The sequence below is a fragment of the Mobula birostris genome, chromosome 25 (assembly GCF_030028105.1).
Source record: "Mobula birostris isolate sMobBir1 chromosome 25, sMobBir1.hap1, whole genome shotgun sequence".
In the NCBI taxonomy this organism is placed as follows: Eukaryota; Metazoa; Chordata; class Chondrichthyes; order Myliobatiformes; family Myliobatidae; genus Mobula; species Mobula birostris.
This window is the reverse complement of record NC_092394.1, coordinates 39,716,224-39,732,668: the sequence shown is the minus strand read 5'-3', so window position 1 is coordinate 39,732,668 and position 16,445 is coordinate 39,716,224. Positions and strand designations below refer to the sequence as shown.

The window sequence follows — 16,445 nt, the reverse complement described above, 5'->3', positions numbered from 1 at the left end:
TGGAGTCAAGTTAGGAAAAGGGGAAGCACAACGAGATCTAGGTGTTCTTGTACATCAGTCACTGAAAGCAAGTATGCAAGTACAGCCGGCAGTGAAGAAAGCTAATGGCATGCTGGCCTTCATAACAAGGGGAATTGAGTATAAGAGCAAAGGGGTCCTTCTGCAGCTGTACAGGGCCCTGGTGAGACCACACCTGGAGTACTGTGTGCAGTTTTGGTCTCCAAATTTGAGGAAGGACATTCTTGCTATTGAGGGAATGCAGCGTAGGTTCACAAGGTTAATTCCCGGATGACGGGACTGTCATATGTCGAAAGATTGGAGCGACTGTGCTTGTATACTCTGGAATTTAGAAGGCTGAGAGGGGATCTTATTGAAACATATAAGGTTATTAAGGGATTGGACATGCTGCAGGCAGGAAGCATGTTCCCGCTGATGGTTGAGTCCAGAATTAGAGGCCACAGTTTAAGAATTAGGGGTAGGCCACTTAGAATGGAGTTGAGGAAAAACTTTTTCACCCAGAGAGTGGTGGATATATGGAATGCTCTGCCCCAGAAGGCTGTAGAGGCCAAGTCTCTGGATGCTTTCAAAAAAGAGATGGATAGAGCTCTTAAAGATAGCAGAATCAAAGGTTATGGGGATAAGGCAGGAACTGGATACTGATTGTGGATGATCAGCCATGATCATAGTGAATGGTGGTGCTGGCTCAAAGGGCCGAATGGCCTACTCCTGCACCTATTGTCTATTGTCAACTATAAGATTATCTACATGGATTGAATCTTTAAAAATTATTACTGAAGGAGAGTGAGAAGAAAATGTTGTTATTCAGAGTGATGCATAGGAATTGAAAATGTAATCATTATTGATCAGTAAGCATTGTCAAAGGGAATGGAGTTGGGCTTTATTGATATTGTATCAGGATATAGTGCCAGATATTCTAATACAGTTTCACTATAGTGTGTTTTAGTGAGACACAGTTTGAGATCACACACAAAGCAGTTTTATATATATATATATATTATTTTGGTATCTTTACCGATGGAAGGGGGCTGTTTCCTTATTGATAATTTAATCAAGGATCACAAGGCTAACTTCTGGGTTGATGGACAAGTTTTTGAGACAAGGATTATGAGGAACAGGGAGGAAAGCAGAGCTGAGGCCAAAATCAGTATAGTCATTATGTTTTTAAATAGCGGCACCATCTCCCGGGGCTCTATAGTACCCTTGTGAGACCAGACCTGGAATATAAAGAACAGGTCTGGTCTCCTTACCCAAGGAAGGGAAGGCTAACGATGGGGGAGTGTAATGGTGGCTCACCAGATTGATTCCTGGTTCCCTCGGGTTTGGCAAAATGATCAGCGATCTCATCAAAACCACAAAACATCATGGGGTTTGACGAGATTGATGCAGGGCTAATGTCCCTCCCCGGCTAGAATCAGAGGTGGCAGTCTCAGAATAAAGGGTCACCCATTTAGGACTGAAATAAGAAGAGATTTCATCTGTCAGTGGGTATTGAACATTTGAAGCTCTCTACCAGAGAGTGCTGTAGAGGCAGACGGACATCAATGGGATTTTAAATATACAGGGCCTCTGGGGATGTGATGTCAGTGCAGGAAAATGACACTGAGGTAAAAGATCAACTATAGTTTTACTGAGCAATAGAGCAGTCATGTGCAGCTAGTGTTCCTGTTTTGACACACAAAACGCCGGAGGAACTGAACATGCCAGGCAGCATCTATGGAAGTGATGTTTTGGGCCGAGACACTTCTTCAGGACTGAGAAGGAAGGGGGAAGACGTCAGAATAAAAAGGTGGGGGAGGGGAAGGAGGCTGGCTGGAAGGTGATAGGTGAAGCCAGGTGGGTGGGAAAGGTCAAGGGCTGGAGAAGAAAGAATCTGATAGGAGAGGAGTGGACCATAGCGGAAAGGGAAGGAGGAGGGGACCCAGGGTGAAGCAAAATGAAGGTGAGAAGAGGTCAAAGGCTAGAGTGGCGAAAAGAGGAAGAGGGGAGGGAAGGGGCAATTTTTTTTTATAACTGGAAGGAGAAATCGATATTCATGCCAACAGGTTGGAGGCTACCCAAGTGGAATATAAGGTGTTGCTCCTCCACCCTGAGGGTGACCTCGTCTGGACACAAGAGGAGGCCATGGACCAACATGTCGGAACGGGAATGGGACTCGGAATTAAAATGTTTGGTCACCGGAAAGTTTCGCCCATGGTGGATGGAGCAGAGGTGCTCGATGAAGCAGTCCCCCAGCTTACGACAGGTCTCAGCGACGTAGAGGAGGCTGCATCGGGACCACTGGACACAACAGACGACACCAGCAGATTTGCAGGTGAAGTGTTGCCTGGTCTGGAAGGACTAGATGGAGGTGAGGGAGGAGGTGAATGGGCAGGTGCAGCTTATTGGTCGATAGCAGGGGTAAGTGTGAGGAGGGACGAACAAACAAGAAACGTGTGGGGGGTGGGGGGGGGTGGAGGAAGGTAATGATATGCTTTGTGGTGGGATCCCTTTGTTCCTGTTGTCTTTTTGAGGATAGAATGAGCAGACTTGATTGAGAATGAAATGAGAAGCAATCTAATTTCAATAAGCAATAATCGTGCCTCGGGTAAACCTCATCGGCTACGATACTGCCACTGTGCAAAGCTAAAAGCTATCTAATTAAAATACAAGTTGTTAAGGGGCAAGGCACTTAACTTCTGGGAGAGTGTTTTCCTCAGCCGGGGGAACCAGGATTTATGGTCTCAGAACAATCAGCCATCTGATGAAGAAATGACATCCCTTAAGAGGATTGTAAACCATTGAGATTCATGCACGGAGGGCTGTGCATTTTCAGTGATTAAGTATACTAAAGGCAGGTCCGTAGATCTTCGGGTACTAAGGGAACCAGGACAGGGAAATAATGCAGGAGGATATATTTAAAGTAGGAGAGCAGACATGTCCTCATAAGATAGCGGAGCAGGTTCAAAAGGCTGAATACAGCTATTTCTAATGTCATGACATACGGGCGCCCCCTCAATTCTGAACTCTTGGGTGTCTGCCTTGAAGCTCTGACAGTGGAGAACACACCAAGCTGGCTAAAGTTTAAAATCGCAGTGGTGGACATGTCCAATGAAGTGATACCAAGAAAGAGAAAAGAGAAGAAAAAAAAATGGATGACAAGATGAAGTTCTGGATCTAATGAAAGAAAAAGAGAAAATCACCCCAAAGAACAGCATCAAGTATAAAACTTTGGACTAAGAAATCAAGTGAAAATGTAGGGAAGCGAAAGAACAATGGAGAATGTAAAGAGATTGAGAAACGGAACAATTCTCACAATATGTATGAGAAGGTAAGGATGCTCACAGGTGCTAATTCTTGTACTTCTTGTCGGTGTTTGAAGGCAAAAGAGGGATTGATACGCATGGAAAAAGCAGGTACACTGGCTAGATGGTCTGAATACATTGCCAACTTGTTTGAAGATATGAGAGGAGAGATGTTAGTAAGACGAAAGAGCTGATTGTGGACTTTGGGAAGGGTAAGACGAAGGAACACATACCAATCTTCATAGAGGGATCAGAAGTGGAGGGAGTGAGCAGTTTCAAGCTCCTGGGTGTTAAGATCTCTAAGGATCTAACCTGGTCCCAACATATCGATGCAGTTACAAAGAAGGCAAGACAGCGACTATACTTCATTAAAAGTTTGAAGAGATTTGGTATGTCAACAAATACACTCAAAAACTTCTATAGATGTACAATGGAGAGCATTCTGACAGGCTGCATCACTGTCTGGTATGGGTGGGAGGGGACTACTGCACAGGACCGAAAGAAGCTGCAGAGGGTTGTAAATCTAGTCAGCTCCATCTTGGGTACTAGCCTACAAAGTACCCAGGACATCTTCAAGGAGCAGTGTCTCAGAAAGGCAGTGTCCATTATTAAGGACCTCCAGCAACCAGGGCATGTGCTTTTCTCACTGTTACCATCAGGTAGGAGATACAGAAGCCTGAAGACACACACTCAGCGGTTCAGGAACAGCTTCTTCCCCTTCCACCATTTAATCATGCCCTGATTCAATTCTTCCAATCATCCCCACTCCCCTGCCTTCACCCCATACCCTTTGATGCCGTGGCTAATCAAGAATCTATCTATCTCTGCCTTAAATACACCCAATGACTTAGGTGTATTTGGATTCCTAAGTGGACATTGAACCCTTGGACACTACCTCACTTTTTAATATTTATTATTTCTGTTTTCTGCACGACTTTCAATCTATTCAATGTATGCATACTGTAATTGATTTACTTATTTATTTTTTTCTATATTATATGTTGCATTGAACTGCTGCTGCTAAGTTAAAAAATTTCACGACACATACCAGTGATAATAAACCCGATTCTGATTAAGAACATGGTTGGCCCACCGACTATGAAATTATAAGTTAAAGTAGCAGTGGGGAACATGAAAATGAATAAGACATTAGGACCAGATGGCATTGCTATAGAAATGATTCAAGTGCTGAAAGATTTCAGGATTAAATGGTTGACAGATTTACTGAATGAAAAATATGATAAAGGGGAAATACCTGAGGAAATGAACAAGTCGTTAATTATTGTACTGGCTAAGAGACCTAAAGCAATTGAATGCAAATTACACCGCACAACTAGTTTCATGAGTCACATTGTGAAAGTCCCGCTATGAATCATCATGATGAGAGCAAGAAACAACATGAAACCGGAGATCGCACAAGAGCAGTGGGGCTTCATTGAAGCTAGGGAATATGAAATGTGATCTTCTTCCTTCAAATGATTTGTGAGCATGCCATCGAGGTCCAGAATGACCTATAATTATGTTTCATCCATTACACCAAAGCCTTTGATAAAGTGAGGCATGAAGAGCTTGGACATTGATGTGAAAGACATCAGAATCATCAGAAATTTGTTTTGGGAACAAAGAGCAGGAATGAGAGTTGAAAATGAGCAAGTGACTTTGTCCAGATTAAGAGGGGAGCCACACAGGGTTGTGTTCTGTCACCTAACCTATATGAGCTGCCTCCAGCCCATCCTGGGAATTACCTGGCGTGAGTGGGTGCCTCACACTGAAATACTTGTAAAGACCAACTGCAGGAGTATTGAGGCCATGATCACCCAGCGTCAGCTGCAGTGGCTGGGGCACGTGATAAGGATGCCCCCATGTCGACTACCCCGCAGAGTGTTATACAGCCAGCTACATCGTGGTCGATGCTCAGCAGGAGGGCTGAAGAAACGCTATAAGGATCAGATGAGGAATGCTTTAAGGAAGTGCAAGATCGGACCCGAGGACCTGGAGGATGTTGCTGCCGACCGTACCACTTGGTGACAGCTGTGTAGGGATGGGGTTCGTATTCTGGAGATGGAAAGAACAACCAGAAGACAGCAGAAGAGAGCCAGGAGAAATGCAGCCATGGTTGCCACCATTACCACATATACATGTCCCACCTGCAATAGAGCTTATGGGTCCAGGACAGGACTGTATAGTCATCAAAGATCTCACTGTTAAACGAGTGGATGTCATCGTCGGATTTCGATCGACAACCGAAGAAGATTCAATCTTTCTAGCGAGAAGGTTCTAAGAGAACTTAACAGCATTCCAGACATGATAATTGGTGGATACAATTTGATCAACCAATGATACGCAGACAACACAGTGCTGATAGTTACTTCTAAAGAGAAGCTCCAAGAGATACTAGATATAGTCGTTAAAGAAAGTCCAAAGACAGAAGTGGCCAAGAGAACAGAAAGTATGGTTGTTACAAAGCAGAAAAACAGAAATACAATCTTAAGGTGGGCAACAAAACAATTAAACAAACATAGAATTTAAATTACTCAGAGAGAACGATAACATTTGATGGTAGGGCTGATGAAGAGGGCTTGCTGCAGCGTCCATTCTGGAGCAACTCACTCACCTTGATCCCCACCACTCAGCCCTCACCTCCGGCTCCAAGTACCTGTCTGCATGCGGCAGCAGCCAGACCATGTACACCACTTCGACAGGTGGGCTAAACCAGGTGAATGTAGCAGGCGGGCCTCATGCTCCCCTCCCCCCAGTGAAATAGGTTTATGTCTGTCCTCACATACATTGTCAGCTCAGGCAGACTGAGCTGATGAGATCAACAAGATCCAATGACCAGGAAGGAGGTTCTGCAAAGTTTTGTGGAGAGTGAGGGGTATGACAAGGCACGGAAGAAGTCACGGTCATCCACTGCAACCAAGGAAGACACCAGCCCTGACGACTAACCGTACCAACGGACCCAGATATCCGAGGCCAAGAGAGTGGAACTGTCCCAGTAGAAAGTCTTTTCCACTTTAAAAACTCACCCGCACAAGTGTCCATCATCATCAAATGCGACAGACAACCAATCAGCTCAGGATCTCAGCAATATTAATATTGGAAGGGCCATCTGATCATTAAGTCAGTTCTGACTCTATGCAAGAACAATCCAGCTAGCTAGTCCATCGCTGCAGCCTTGCCATTTTTGTCCTCTCAAGTATTGTATTCAACTGTCCTTAGAACACCATCATTCAATCTGTTTCCACTACACACGCTACAATGCACTTCAGAACCCATCCACTCGCAATGTAAAAAGAAGTTTTCCACACTTCACTTCTGCTCCACTTTCTACCTGTTCCAACTGGATCCTTCATCATTTCAACATGCTCCTGTCAGATTCCCTCTCAACCTCTGCAGGTTCTCCAGTCTACCTTTGCAACTGGAATCCTTCACTTCCGGAATCATTCCAGCCACGTCCCCTCCCAGGCTTTCATATTTTTCCTGAACTATTTAGATCTGGACAAAATGCTCCAATATTGGCCAAAACATTAACTTAGAAAGGTTGATCATGACTCCTTTGCTCTTGCATTCCATGTCTCTCTTTATAAAGCTCAGAAACAGAAATATGAATTGGTTTCTCAACCTCCTTGACCCCAAGAAAACTCACATACATACAGTATCTCCAGATCTCTCTTTTCCTGCATGGTGTCTTTGAGTTTCTAATGCCTCTCCTTCTTCTTCCAGTTGAAATATAAAGGCTGATTTATACTTCTGCGTCAAATGGACACCGTAGGTACGGCGTAGCCGCGAACCCTACGTAGAGCCTACGCGGATCCCTACGCCGTAGCCTGACGCGCACCTCTCCCAAAATGTAACTATGCGTCGCGGCAAACCAGACCGCAACAACTGTGATTGGTTCGCTTGGTAGCATTGCATTTCTTCCTACGCTGCAATAGCTTCCCATTGGGCAACTGAAGGGCAGGGAAGGAACTCTGGCTGCAATGCTTTCCATAAAGCTTTACAGACCTCCAAAATTATGGAGGACACGTTTCGCTTTTATGAAAAAAGACGCTCGCTTTAAACTTGTTTACCCTGAGAAAGACTACCATGACCATGAAGCCTTGTGCGGGCAGGTGTGTGCGCATGCACGGCGTGCCCGAATTGCAGAGTGACGCAGACACACCAACACACAAGCATAAATGCTCACAACGCGTGTAGGCCACTTGAGGCCTACTGCGATCCTTCTTCTAAGTCTCGATTATCTGCGGATTTGGAAAGCCAATTCTTATGCATCCGGGCCCAATATTAATATTTATTAAGAAGAGCAATGGTCCTGATGGTGCCAGCTGGGGTGACCATTGGTTACACTGCCTCCTCCCATCACTCTGCCAGTTCTCTATCCATGCTTCCACCCACGGGCAGCGGTCTCCATGGCAAGTCTATGGTTCGGCATATAATGCTTTATGGAAGTCTATATGCATCACCTCATCAAAGCCTCTATCATATTAATCAAATATAGTTGGCATATTTCTACAATCAATTCACACTGCTCCAAGTTACTGCTAATACTGTATCCGATTAACCTTGGATTACTCCACTTCATCAGGCAGCAATATTAGTTGGGTTTGAATTCACCCATAGGTCAGATCAGATAAGGCTAGCAAGTTCCTAGCTCAGAGTCAGAGTCAGAATCAGAATCAGGTTTATTATCACCAGCATATGACGTGAAATTTGTTAACTTAGTAGCAGCAATTCAATGCAATACATAACATAGAAGAAAAAAAAAGTAATAAGTAAATCTTATTCAGTATACTTTATACAGTACACGTATATTGAATAGATCAAAAATCATGCAAAAAGAGAAATTCTATATATTAAAAAATGAGGTATTGTCCAAAGCTTCAATGTCCATTTAGGAATCGGATGGCAGAGGGGAAGAAGCTGTTCCTGAATCGCTGAGTGTGTGCCTTCAGGCTTCTGTATCTCCTACCTGATGGTATCAGTGAGAAAAGGGCATATCCTGGGTGCTGGAGGTCCTTAATAATGTATCCTGCCTTTCTGAGGCACCACTCCCTGAAGATGTCCTGGGTACTTTGTAGGCTAGTACCCAAGATGGAGCTGACTAGATTTACAAACTTCTGCAGTTTCTTTCAGTCCTATGCAGCAGCATCCCCCCCCACCCCCCGCCATACCAGACAGTGATGCAGCCTGTCAGAATGCTCTCCACGGTACATCTATAGAAGTTTTGAGTGTATTTGTTGACATGCCAAATCTCTTCAAACTCCTAATATAGCCGATGTCTTTATGACTACATCAATATGTTGGGACCAGGTTAGGTCCTCAGAGATCTTGACACCCAGGAACTCGAAACAGCTCATTCTCTCCACTTCTGATCCCTCTATGAGGATTGGTATTTGTTCGTTCGTCTTACACTTCCTGAAGTCCACAATCAGGTTTTTCATTGAGTGCCAGGTTGTTGCTATGACACCACTCCACTAGTTGTCATATCTCACTCCTGTACACCCTCTCGTCACCACCTGAGATTCTACCAATAATGGTTGTATCATCAGCAAATTTATAGACAGTATTTGAGCTATGCCTAGCCACACAGTCATGGGTATATAGAGAGTAGAGCAGTGGGCTAAGCACACACCCCTGAGGTGCACCAGTGTTGATCGTCAGCGAGGAGATTATTATCACCAATCCACCCAGATTGTGGTCTTCCAGTTAGGAAGTCGAGGATCCAATTGCAGAGGGAGGTACAGAGGCCCAGGCTCTGCAACTTCTCAATCAGGATTGGGGAATGATGGTATTAAATGCTGAGCTATAGTCAATGAACAGCATCCTGACATAGGTGTTTGTGTTGTCCAGTTGGTCTAAAGCCACGTGGAGAGCCCTTGAGATTGCATCTGCCATTGACCTATTGTGGTGATAGGCAAATCGCAATGGGTCTTGAAGCAGATTAGTGATAATATATATATTTTTAACAGTCTTCATCACTAAGGCTAGTTGTTAAGACTAATTCTGTCTTTCGAGATTCATTATCGAATTTTCCAACTTTAGGTAACTCATTCTAACTTTCTGTCACAAAACTGGCCACTTCTACCTTTTATCATTTTGATTGAGTTTTTCTCTCAGTCTAGCCTAACAGACATTCCTCACAGATTTACCACGAGTAACAAAAACAAAGAAACTTAATCTGATTTTAACTTCCGCAGTTAGTCATCTGCTCTTACCCTTTCAGAAATATTCCCCTTGTTCTACCCAACCCCCCCCACCCCTTCTCTGCTATTGAAAATTAACTTGGTTTTTCCAGCACTTTCAGTTTCAGGTTTAAAGTATCTGCAGTTTTTTTTGGATAAGACTAGTTATTCTTTCCACAAAGCAGTTTATTAATTTAAATTCCACAGGCCCACAGCAGGATTTGAATTCAGGACTCAGGTTACAAGTCTGGTAACTTAACTACTACACCACCGCCAGACCTAAACCACGAAACTTTGGTTTTCAAACTAGCTCTTGGCAGCTCACTATCAGCAATAAGGTCACATAGATGCTCTATATGTAGAACAAGCTACAGGTCATCTTGTTTTAACATTTGGTGCTCCAGCAAATATCATCAGAAGCAAGGAAAACATTTCAAGTACTCAATTGGTTTGCAAAACACACAAAATGCTGGAGGAACTCGGCAGGTTAGGCAGCATCTATGGAAATGAACAGACAATCAACGTTTCAGAACTGGAAAGGAAAGGGAAAGACGCCAGAATAAAATAAGATGGGGGGAGGGGAAGGAGGCTAGCTAGAAGATGATAGGCGAAGCTAGGTGGGTGGGAAAGATAAAGGGCTGGAGAGGAAGAGATCTGATGGGAGAGGAGAGTGGACCATAGGTGAAAGGGAAAGGGGGGTAACCCAGGGGAGGGGATAGGCAGGCGAGAAGAGGAAAGAGGCCAGAGTGAGGAATAGAAGTGGGGGGAGGGGGAGGGAATTTTTTTCACCAGGAGAAATCGATATTCATGCCATCAGGTTAGAGGCTACCCAGATGGAATATAAGGTGTTGTTCCTCCACCCTGAGGGCGGCCTCTTCTTGGCACAACAGGAGGTCATGGACTGACACAGCTTTGCTATTTTCCTTTCCTTGTACCTTTGATTCAGTACTTAGCAGGAAGAAGCCAGTCATATTCAAATAACACACACAAAAGTTGCTGGTGAACGCAGCAGGCCAGGCAGCATCTCTAGGAAGAGGTACAGTCGATGTTTCGGGCCGAGACTCTTCGTCAGGACTAACTGAAAGAGGAGCTAGTAAGAGATTTGAAAGTGGGAGGGGGAGGGGGAGATCCAAAATGATAGGAGAAGACAGGAGGGGGAGGGATGGAGCCAAGAGCTGGACAGGTGATTGGCAAAAGGGATAGGAGAGGATCATGGGACAGGAGGCCCAGGGAGAAAGAAAGGGGGGCGGGGGGGACCCAGAGGATGGGCAAGGGGTATAGTGAGAGGGACAGAGGGAGAAAAAGGAGAGGGAGAGAAAAAGAATGTGTGTATACAAATACATAACGGATGGTGTACGAGGGGGAGGTGGGGCATTAACGGAAGTTTGAGAAGTCAATATTCAAAGTCTTGCCCAGCCATTACAGAAGAAGAGGAACTTACCCACTTTTCTCTGCTTCTCTGCACATATTGTAGTTACCTCCAGCAGCTCCTGGTACTTGGTGGCCAAGTGCAGTTTGTTGGTGTCCAGCAAAGGCTGCATGCCGAGATTCTTCTCTGCCATGCTCCGGTTATTGGCTAGGATCATCTCCCGCTCCTGCTGGAGTGCCTGTAACTAAATCGCAAACACACGCATCAGCCCCAGAGATGTGCGGCCACCTCACACAGAGGACGTAGCTCCTCCGTGTCCTTTCCAGCAGCATGTTATCCACAGCGGTGGCTCTTCAGGTGATGGGTTTAGATACATTTTGTACTTAAAAATGTCCGCCTGTTTGCTCAAAGGTGATTACTTTATAACACCGCTCTACTATAACCATCCACTTCTACTGACTTCAAACTTTTTAGAATGGCGTGTGGCTTGTCGTCTCTGGGTGTTTTTGCTAAGTGCAAAGCTCGTTGAAGAGAGAGAGGAGAGCAGCTCAGAATGACTAACCACAATGAACACTGAAGTTCCTTCACGTCAGCGAGACTTTTGCAGCTTAACAACAATTCCATTTTGGTACATTGTTCAAATGCCAATCTCCAAATCACTTGGACATGTTATGGTGGTGCCAGAATATGTGGGAACTCTTGCAGGCTGCCCCCAGCAACATTCCTAGGTCTGAACATAATGTCACTTTTCACTGTATGTTTCTATGTACATGTGACAAATAAATCTAGGTCTAAATCTGGATCTGAAAGATTTGGCAGGAATGAAGTGGCCACCTAATGAATCTTTAATAGACCTTTGGTTGCAAGGAGCACATAATGGACTCTGATTCCTTAGGTAATACATACACACACACACACACATCTTTTCCCACCGTTGTTATCAGGACAGAAACATTATCTGTGCTACCTGATGATGGTCTGTGCATGCATGTGGCTGTGTACCTTTGTGAGGCAGGAAGCTGGACCAGCTTCTGCACTGTAAACTGGTGACTACTGGCTCTTGTTATAGGATATAAATAGTCACTATCATCAGTTAAGTATTTTACATGTCTGCTGAGGTGTTTTGTGACCGCAGCAGTGTTAAGTCAGTAATCACATGATGTAAGATTTACTAAAAAATAAAACTGATAATGCTTCAAAATTATTCAGAGATGACTGAGGACACAGAACAGAGGGGAGATACAGACAGATGTAGAATAAGAAACACTGCTGGCTGTTTCCAACATTCATGTTGCAATATCTTACACTTGTAGCATATCCATTTCTGGTAAAAAGCTGTCTACTGTATGTCACAACTTCAGCAATTTAACTTTTTGTCCTTTCCTCAAGGATACGTATACAGAACGTGCATACTTTTCTCACTCAGGTTTTGAACAAGTACGCATTTAGGGTGTGACTGACTTTCTGCAATTTCCCGTGCCTTCAGGAGCAACAAAAAAATGCACCGTGTAACCAAGAGCAATAGTGTTGCAAGCCTTATATTAGCATTTCTCACAAAGCATGCAAGAACAAAGGGATATAGGCAAAAGGGCTACGGCATGTTTGGATAAAATCAATGGACAAAAGGTGCTCCTAATGGAGGGCACAGATTTCAACGGAGATGTAGACGATAGAGTGGATTGAGGATGGATGTTGAAGTGTCATGCAAAGAAAAATATGTATTTTGTACCCAGTGTGGTTTGATCTGGATATTTTCTGTGTGTAATGGTAGCTGAAGAGTTGCTTATGCCTTTCAAAAGAGAATTAGACCAGCATGAATTAAATACATAGGGAAAGAGCAGGAGAACAGGATTTAAGGAATTAATTAACATCGAGCTTGCATAAAATCAATAAGCCAAATGGTCCACCGTACAATCTCAAACAGACAATTTGATGCATGTGTACCAGATTCCTATTTGCCAATGTCAGTAGACAATAGATGCAGGAGTAGGCCATTCGGCCCTTCGAGCCAGCACCGCCATTCACTGTCATCATGGCTGATCATCCACAATCAGTATCCAGTTCCTGCCTTCTCCCATAACCTTTGAGTCCGCTATCTATCCGCTATTCATCAATACGAATTTCCCTTACTGATGCATCACCAGATCATGAAGAGGCACACCCTGAACTTTCTGTTTCTATTCTGTTAGTTATAGCAACCTGTTTGGCATAATCATTTTTAGAAACCACAGAAGAAAGATGCAAGATATATCATGTAAAGTTAACTGTCTGAAGAAGAGAATGAAAGAGGAATCTGACCTCTGCCCCTAACCTGTGCTATTCCTTAACAGCTCAACATAAACTTGAGCCACAGCTCCTCACTGATTGAACATATCACAGCCTTCCAGACTTAACGCCGAATTCAACAAGTACACAGCCATTCCAGCCATACATCTGTATACAATTCTTTTTTTTCATTTTCTCTTCTGCTAATTTGAAATTTGATTGTTTCCACCTACTTTCATCCTCAAAAAAGGGCACCAGTTTATTCTCTGTTCTATCCTCTAGCCATTGCACCCGAATTCCATGAGTTTTAATCTCCTGCCTATCATCCTCTCATAGACCTTCCCTTTTGGTCTTCCCTTCTGTCAGCAGCTTCAAACTTGTTCTGTTTCTAACTTTTCCCATTTCTGGTGAAACATCATCACTGTTTCTCCCTCCATAGATAGTGCTCGATCTGCGGAACATTTATTTCAGGTTTCCGGCATCTGCGGTGTTTTGCTTGGATTACTGATCCACTCAGCAGCAACTAGCTCAGGGACATCATCAGGAACTTTTGTTGATAAAACTGATGTTACTTAATTGCTGATTGTGCTGAAGGGTTTAAATTGCAAGGAATGTTAGCTAAAGGTGGCAAGATTAAAAATAAGCGAGCTGAGATGAAAAGGATTCCCTAACTATGAAGCGGTTTGATGGTAATTGTATTGAGACAGGGAGCCTAAACAGACCAGGGAAGCTCAGCCATTTCTATTTCTGGTAGAGACAGGACCAAGGCTTCTGACAGACAACTGTTCATAGTACAAAGTAAATTTATTATCAAAGTACATATATGTCACCATATACAACTCCGAGATTCATTTTCTTGCAGGCGTATTTAATAAATTCATTATAGGATCAATAAAGGACCGCACCACCTTGGGCGTCAGTTGGTGAGTGTTACCGAACAGAGTGAGTTTACTTGGGTCACCGTCCTTTGCATTTCCTAAAATCATTTATAATATTGCCCGCTTCCTTTACCATCCACTACAAATTAGTTGACTGGTTAATTATTAATATTATCGTCTGCCAGAAAAATCAATCTCTTAACTGTTGATCTGCATGCATAATTTCTCACAGCTCATTACTCACAAACAGGCCAATATTGTATCACTAAAGCATGGACATCATGTGAATGTAAGCACTGAGGAAGAGAGGCCATTTGTTCTGAAGGCATAGGGTGCAATCTCCTTCTCTGCCGCTTACGTTTTCCCCGGCCTCCCGTGAGAGAGTATCCTGCAGCCACCCATTATCCCATTGACAGAAGGAGAGTTCAGTGTTCACTCTGTAGATGGACAGTGGAAGGCCTCAAAGTTTTACTCCCTGCTATATACCTTACATGATATAGAGCAGGATTGTTTCAACAACGCAAGAGATCCTGCAGATGCTGGAAATCTAGGGAAACACACACAAAATGCTAGAGGAACTCAGCAGATCAGGCAGTGTCCATGGAGGGGAATAAACAGTCGACATTTCAGACTGAGGATTATTACGTTGATTTATTTCTATTTGGGATTTGGGAGCCCCAGGAAAGCAACCCTCAAAGAGGACCACTACCTTGTTGTGGTTTGGAGGCTTGCATGCCTCAATGACCCAGAGAGCTGTGTTGGCTGGAGTCAGGATTTTATGCTTTGGCTTTTGGTAGGGTCACTCATGCCAAACAGATCAAAGGATAGATGCCAGACTAAGAGTGACCCACTGGTCCTCCAGGTTCAGGGGTTCAGCTCAGGGCTAACAACCCTGAGTGGTAAAACAAAACTGTTACGGAAACAGCAATGAAGAGTCCTACATCTGAAGCCAAGAGATGGAGGACCTTCATTGCTACCCTAAACACCAGCAGTGTAACAGACAAAAGAGACCGAGAGGAAAGCAATAATTTAACATGATCTCTAACTGCCTTGAGAGGTCTATGGTCCTGGTGAAGATGACTCCTTGGTACAATGTATAGAGAATTACAGGATTTACACTCAGCACCTATGACACCACATTTCCAAATCAAGGTGGTGTGTGGGGAAGCTGCAGGAGGGTGTGTTCTCATGCACTTGTCCTGCTAGACGTCATGGGCTTGGAAGGGAATGTCAGTGTAGCCCAGGTGAGTAACTACGGTGTATTTTATTGATGGTAACCACTGCGTGCTGGTGGCAGAGGGAGTTAATATTTAGGATTCTCAATCCAACATAGTGTTCTGGATGATCTTTCACTCCTTGAGAGCTTCTATTTTACTTAGAGATACAACACAGTAACGGAGCTCTTCCAGCCCAACGAGCCCGCTCTGTCCTAATACATGTACGCGAGCAATTAACCCACTATCCTGAACGAATTGGGAATGTGAGAGGAAATGCGAGTGCTTAGGTGAAACCCATGCGGTTACGGGTCAGATCGTGCAAACTCCATACAGACAGCGGCGGAACTGAACCCAGGTCACTAGCGTCACGTTAACCGCAACACCACTGTGCCACTTCGGTGACTGCTGGAGATGCGCTCAAGACAAGTGGCGAGCATTCCATCACACCTTTGGCTTGTGCCCTGTAGGTAGCAGAAAAGCTTTGAGTGTTAGGAAGTGAGTTACCCATCCACAGGATACCCAGCCTCTCATCTGCTCTTTTGACCACAGCATCTTTGTGGCTGGGGCAGTTGAGCTCAACTCTGTGAAGGAAACTGCAATGTGCAAACTCTTGCTTGGGTTAACTCATTTTCAAACCAATTGATCGCAGATATGGAGTGTCAACAGTCCATTGTACCATAGAGCCAACCCAATTAGCTCTATGATTCTGCTCACCCAATAAAGAGAGAGTTTACTGCCTGGTTAGGTTCACAAAGCAGATCAACATACCTAAACCAGTGTAGGACACCAGTTACAACAAACTCACTTGGCATGGAAGTTATTATTAATTGGAGAGAAAAATGTAACGTAAGTTAGCTGTCTGCTGAGAAAGAAAAATTCTTTATAGAGCCAATATGTAAAACATCCAAAAGCATTTCAGAACAGTTATATTTAGATATCTCATTGATTTTACTGAATTCAAGATGGCTGAGAGGATCAGACGCACAGTGCTCCAACGGGACCATCGTGGTCAGTGGTAGTCACTGAGGAATAATGGAAGTGTTCAGACTACGAAGGCAGAGCAGGGTAATCCACTAGGATAATCTCCAGAGTTGGAATCTGAGTTTATGAGATAAGACGAGGGTGAGCATCGGAAGGAGATTTTACAAAGGACTAAAAGATGTTCAAAGAATGGCATAGGCAGATCTGCATCACAATTAACTGGCCAATGATTCAAGAGAAAAACAATAACT

At 44.0% G+C, this 16,445-nt stretch overlaps 1 protein-coding gene and 1 pseudogene across 1 annotated transcript in view; both read right to left on the bottom strand.

Moving 5' to 3' along the window:
• Positions 1–16,445, bottom strand: part of vps37d (VPS37D subunit of ESCRT-I) — a 56,687-nt gene that overhangs the window by 35,223 nt on the left and 5,019 nt on the right. The window contains exon 2 of the mRNA XM_072243509.1: positions 10,926–11,097. Within this exon, the coding sequence (XP_072099610.1) occupies positions 10,926–11,097 (172 nt within the window). The remainder of the gene's footprint in view (positions 1–10,925; positions 11,098–16,445) is intronic.
• On the bottom strand, positions 2,576–2,645 carry LOC140187938 (U4 spliceosomal RNA; annotated as a pseudogene).